Source organism: Dryas octopetala, chromosome 8 (assembly GCF_963921425.1).
Source record: "Dryas octopetala chromosome 8, drDryOcto1.1, whole genome shotgun sequence".
NCBI lineage: Eukaryota > Viridiplantae > Streptophyta > Magnoliopsida > Rosales > Rosaceae > Dryas > Dryas octopetala.
The window spans coordinates 9,246,355-9,252,411 of record NC_141373.1 but is presented as its reverse complement, the minus strand read 5'-3'; the positions used below and the strand labels follow the sequence as shown (position 1 = coordinate 9,252,411).

General features: G+C 34.8%; 1 protein-coding gene across 1 annotated transcript; it reads right to left on the bottom strand.

Annotated features, from left to right (window-relative positions):
• Window positions 1-3,607: 3,607 nt before the first annotated feature.
• On the bottom strand, window positions 3,608-5,167 carry RL1 (RAD-like 1). Its single transcript, XM_086253660.1, has 2 exons — window positions 4,722-5,167; window positions 3,608-3,898 (listed from the first exon to the last, which is right to left on the bottom strand). Exons 1-2 carry the CDS (start codon window positions 4,997-4,999, stop codon window positions 3,874-3,876), a joined length of 303 nt encoding a protein of 100 aa, XP_086109786.1. The 5' UTR covers window positions 5,000-5,167; the 3' UTR covers window positions 3,608-3,873.
• Between the last annotated feature and the right edge of the window lie 890 nt (window positions 5,168-6,057).

The following is a 6,057-nucleotide window of genomic DNA, read 5'->3' as shown; positions in this document are numbered from 1 at the left end:
GCTACATATATAAGAGTAGAATAAAACTATTGGAACCATCATCAATCGTAATTGAAATTGACCAAATTGACCATGTGGTTTACCGTTTTTCTAATAAAGGTGAAACCCACTAATGTAGGTCCCACGTAAGTAAGTCTCACCTCTATTAGAGAGATGATACACAACATGATCAGTTGAGATATTCCCAATAGCTACTCATAAGAGTAAATCTAAAAAATTTGAAGATGTGTGTGTTATTGTTATTCGTACCATATCGTCTGAACATGTCTTGTACCATATCTAGTACAGGTGCGACCCACACAAGTGGACCCACATAGGTGGGTCTTACTTTTATAAGAGAAATGGTACAAAGCATAGTTAGTTGAGATGATACAAGTCAATTAGTAGTGTTTTATTTGGTCTTATCTAGCTAGGCTTAATTACTTTACACTTCATTTATTTTTGGCAAGTAATTAGGATTATGCAATGTGACCTGTCACATCGTTTTCTGACTAAAATTTAATTACAATAATACTAGAGGTACCAACATGCAACAACACTTATGCCAAATTTTAGTTATTAAGACACGTATCTCTTCACAAGAAAAACTTCCATATAATGGGTAGATACACCTTTTATATATGTCTGTCTATCTCTCTTCTTACGTGATAGGTCATGTAATGAGAGAGATAAATACATAAGATGTTTACACATGTGATATATAAGTTTTTTTTTCTTCTCTTTGCATGACAATATATTGCTTGTTAAAAAATGTTAGAGGTAATTATAACAATAAAGAGTAATGCTAGCCACATATATGAGTAGAATAACACTATTGGAACCATTTAGGCTTAGTTTGAGATTGCTGTGAGATAAAACAGTTGTGAAGTAAAGCAGCTGTGAAGTAAAGCAGTTGAGTGTTTGGTAAACTATATTTTCAAAAGTGTTGTGAGTACAAAAAGCAGTACGAAAGTGTTTGGTAAATTGTAATGCAAAACTGTTGTGGCTATTTATAATTACTAAAATGAGGGTATTATGGGTAAAATAAATTTTTCATTGTTGCTGTGATTAACTGCAGCTTTCAAAAGCACCTACAAACTTGCTTTCTATTTTTGCTGTGAGGAGTTGAGAATTGTGGGGCAAAGCACTTTTTCATTTTTTTACTAAACACCAAAACTGTTGTGGGTGATTGAGAATTATCAACCACGTACAACAGCTTTTGGGTCCTCTCCACAACAATCTCAAACGGGACCTTAATTGGCCATGTGGTTTACTATTTCTCTAATAGATTAGTAGGTACTACATAAGTGAGATAATATACACAACATAGTTCATTGAGATGGTCCCGATAGCAATACTCATAAAAGTAAATCTAAATTTTTTGAAGATATGGTCATGTTTGGATATAATTATTTGTACTATCTCAACTGACCATGTCTTGTATTATGTAGGCCTCACCTCTATTAGAGAAATAGTACAAGGAATGGTTAATTGAGATTATACAAGTAATTTTATTTGGTCTTATATAGGCTTACTTTAGAGTTCATTTATTTTTGATAAGTAAGATACTGCCATGCATGTGACCTGCCACTAGGGATGGCAAAATTCCCCGCGCCCGAAAATCCCCGTGGGGACCCGCCCCGATTAAGCAGGTATGGTAATACCATCCCCGTCCCTGCCCCACCCCGTATACCCGTTTAATAAAAATATTATATTATATTATATAATTATATTTTAATTTATTATCTTAATTTTTTTTTGCATGTCTTTAAAATTTAATAGTGTTCTCTTTATAATTTAGTATTATTGTAATATAATATGATGAATCTTAATATATTTTATCTATTAAATTATATATTTATATTAATTTAGTATGTTATTAATAAAAAAATTATTTAAAAAATAATAATAAGGGCCCCGAAGACCTCCGATGGGGAGTCGATTACCCGGCGGGGCGGGTATGGTATTGGCAAACTCGCCCCGTTGCCATCTCTACCTGCCACATCGTTTTTTGACTAAAATTTGGGAAAGGTGATTCTAGTATGATTGTTTCATTACAATAAAACTAGAGGTACCACTATGCAACAATACTTATCCCAAATTTTTGTTATTAAAACACGTATCTTTCTGTAACTTTTATGTAACGGGTGTACACACCCTTTTTGTCTATCTCTCTTTCCACGTAATGAGGAAGAGACATACATATCAAGTGAATACTCTCGTGATATGTAAGTTTTTTGGTCTCTTTGTATGACAATATCTTAGATGTTAAAAACAATTGAGACTCAAAGTAAGTAGGATACTGCCATGCATATTACATGCTACATCATTTGGTGACTAAACCATGGGAAAAGTATCAATGACCCTAGTAATAATATCATAATGCTATGTTGGTTCACTAAATGATGTGTTAGTATTTAAATTTTTAGAAATAAATAAAGTCCATAGTGCTACATATATATTTAAATAAATGAAACATTTGCACCATCATTTTTTTTTTTATCTAGGGGAGGGTAGAGATTTGCACATCATTTAGTGAACAAAATTTTGTGAAAATATTTGGTAAACAATACTAGTTGCATTATTGTTTCAACAATGTGTAAATGCTGTATGCACTCAAACAAATCCTTAATTTTTAATTTTAATTGATGTGGTAGTGTTTCCCTTTGTTAGAAACTTAGAAATAAATGACATTTGAGGTGTTTCATTTGGACATATGCCCACTTTAAACTCATTTACTTAAATTACTTCTATCAAGATAATGTCATATCACTAGATACGGACCATACGGTTGGTTTTTTTTTTTTTTTCTTAAACTTTGAGGAAATATTTGGTATTTGTAGTATTATTGATGTGCATAATAATAGTAGCGGCACCAAAAGTACTCCTCCCAAATTTTAGTTACCAAGTCATATGGAATATCTCATTTGGTGTAACTCATGTAAAAGCTCATACGAATATTGTGAGAGGAAATACAATAATTTTTTTATCCACAAAAATTTTCATTTAATATTTATTCTCTTAATTCTAATAGAAAATATATTTATACTCATATTTTGTTAACTAATAAAAAAGATTAATTGCAGTAGTTGATGAATAGCGCGGTTAGAAAGATAGTTGAATTTGCTGTTGTGAACCCAAGTTCGATTTTCTCTCCTCTTAATAAAAAAAATGTATATAACAAAATAATAAGTAAGACCAATTGGGTTGTAGGGTTTTGGACTCAGCCGTACTTGGCAGTACTGCTGAGAGGGAGAGGGTAGCAATTCTCTCTTAGGTCTTGGCCATGTGGCAAAACCCCATCGCGGGAAACATTCATAACAAGTCGTTTTTCAAAGCCAAATTTCCCGCCTGTTCTTCAACTTGTTATGAGTGTGCTCACTGCTCATTCCCTCTCTCTCTCTCTCTCTCTCTCTCTCTCTCTCTCTCTCTCTCTCTCTCTCTCTCTCTCTCTCTCTCTCTCTCTCAAGGCTCAGCCTCAAGGGCCATTAGACAATGAATTCTAATTGACTCCCAAGTCTCAACTCTAAGGTCAGAGTCTCACAGATTCTTGCTTTTTTTTTTTTTTTTCTTTCTTCTAAATTTTCTAATGCGTTAATGTAATTTCTGTAGCTTTAGTACAAGTATGTGACACATAAAATAAGATTCCATTAGCTGAATCTTACACATAAAATTACAAAGTACATACACATAAAATTACGAAGTACATACACATAAAATTGCAAATTACAAACATTTAAGGTTATAGCAACAAGAAACAAATACTACAGAGTACATACATTGGAATAAGATAAGAATCACTGTTTGTGATTTCTTCAACTACTAGTGGGTACATATCAGCAGGGCTAATGATGAATCTTTATTTATTAACTAGTGGGTACATGGTCTTGTGCTTCAGTGGAGCTTGAGGTTTCTCATCCTGCAAAGCAGAGCAAACATTCAGAGGAATTAGCTTTAGCTTTAGCTCAAATCAACTATAGTGGGATACTTGTTAAATAAAAAAAGAAATAAATGGGTAGAGTGAAAAAGCTTTGATTATTGGATTTCAGCTTTAGTGTATCACATTGACTATATACATGATTTAGTAAAAAAGCCATGACTACCAAAGGCATTTGCAAATTGCTAAATGGGTTATGCTGGAGGGTTCAAAACATTGAAGATTTGGGATTTAATGACTTCATGCAGATAGTTTAATTTCTACCTGTGGTTGAAGCTAGCTATTCAAAATTGGTGTTAGTAGAGTCAAGTAGGCTTACTCAATCAAGGCACTTGGAGACCCAATATCCTGGCAGGTTTGGTTTTCAAAGAAAAGAGCTTATAAAATATTGACCACATATGTCAAACTAAGAGCTAGAATTGGAAAAATCTTAACAAACTACATGTGTATGCAACACCCCTTTTACAAAAATTGGTCACGTGACCACCATGTGAGGGGTGAATTGTCAAGAAGAGTAGTATACACTCGTTGTATATAAGAATTTCTCGAGAAATTGGGTTACAGTTTGAGAAGTGTGCTGTTTTCTTTTGAAGCTTTTTCAAGTTTCAACTTGGTAGGATGGCGGTTTTCCAAGTCAATGGTGTAGTTAATTGTAGAATGGAATAAGATGGAAAGAAAGGTTGGTGATGTCGAATGGTTGTGTATTTTAAGCACCGATTTCACATTCTGTCAAAGAGTCAGAAAGTAGTAATAATATAGTCATTTCGTTTAATTAGGTGGAGGACTTTGACAAATAGTACACTACCTCTTTTCCTCATCACTCATGTGGCTATTGCTAGTCCCTCCTGCAGTCCTGTAATCCGGGAAGGACACTTGGCCTGACTCAATATGCTTGACATCCTCCACAAGAAGCTCATAGTGCCTCTTAACCTCCTCCGGGGTCTTACCTCCGACCGCCTTGGCAACATTGTACCAGCGGTCGGGGGTTTCCTTGTCATAGACAGCCAGAGCCTTCTCAAAGGCCTTGTTTTGCTTGGCAGTCCATGAGCCAGAGCCTCTGGAGGACATTGAGCTTGATGCCATTTCTAGCTAAGACAGCAAATTCTAGAGCAAGTTTAGGCAAAGAAAGCCAAGAAGCAGTGTTAAAAGGGGTTTTAAGAAAGACTATAGAGGATGGTCCAGGATGAAAAAAGCTTGGTAGGCAAAGGAGAGTGAGAGAAGGGTGAAGAGAGTCAATAGAGAAGACCTAAGTCAAGGGGTGGTGGTGATGTGCAAAGTGCTGGCAATTCCTGCTCTTTATAAGCAAGAGTAGGGGGGGGGGGGGGGGGGGGGGGTGTGGTGGGGTACTGCCAGTTGGAAAAGAGATCTTGCAAAAATGATGTGGAATTTTAATGATTTGTCATCTTAGCAACCACAAATAATTAAATGAAGCAGAACAAAGATGGAGAACAGCATTGCAGGAGAGAATCAGTATCTCCAAGAATTTTTGATAAATCAAAAATAAATTCAGTTGATCTATTTAAGTCCTTTTCTTTCTTTCTCATATATGCAAATTTTTTCGGGTGGGTAACTTTCTTTATTAAGCTATAAGCACGTGGGTTAATCCCTTTGGGGTTAGCTAAGGTGATGAGGGTCATTTTGAGGTGGGAAAAAATGGGGTAGAATCGGTCTTATCTTAATATCTCAATATACTAAAAGAAAAAGTTAATGAAAAATTCTATCATACAAATACTTTATGTCATACAAATATATGTTAACTTTCGTATAGTAATAGATTACTTTTAGGGTAGAGAATTTCCACAATGATGTCTTTGTATGACATAGACACAACCATGAAACTCAAAGTTAATGAGAGCATGTGGGTGTTAGTATGCATTAGAATTTCTAAAAACAGTCTTGAGCCCAGAAACCTAGGAGATCTTCTCTTGCTTAATCTGTAAGTTTACTAAACCTAAAGAATTACAGAATTGAAGTTGTTTGGCCTATGGAAGTTGCCTCCTTCGGGATAAAATGGTAATTGTGGTAAATTATTGCCTTAAAGATAAGCATACCAATAGAGGGAAAAAACAAAGTAGAAATGCTCAAGGTGAACCTTGTTCATCGGTTGAGATTTCCTTCAGATTACCCCCTCTGTTTTATTC

Bases quoted from the DNA above. Each gene is read 5' to 3' on its own strand.
- RL1 (XM_086253660.1), bottom strand. From the start codon at position 4,999: ATGGCATCAAGCTCAATGTCCTCCAGAGGCTCTGGCTCATGGACTGCC. The intron at 3,899-4,721 runs GTAGTGTACTAT...TCTGCTTTGCAG, and splicing joins ATGAGTGATGAGGAAAAGAG to GATGAGAAACCTCAAGCTCC.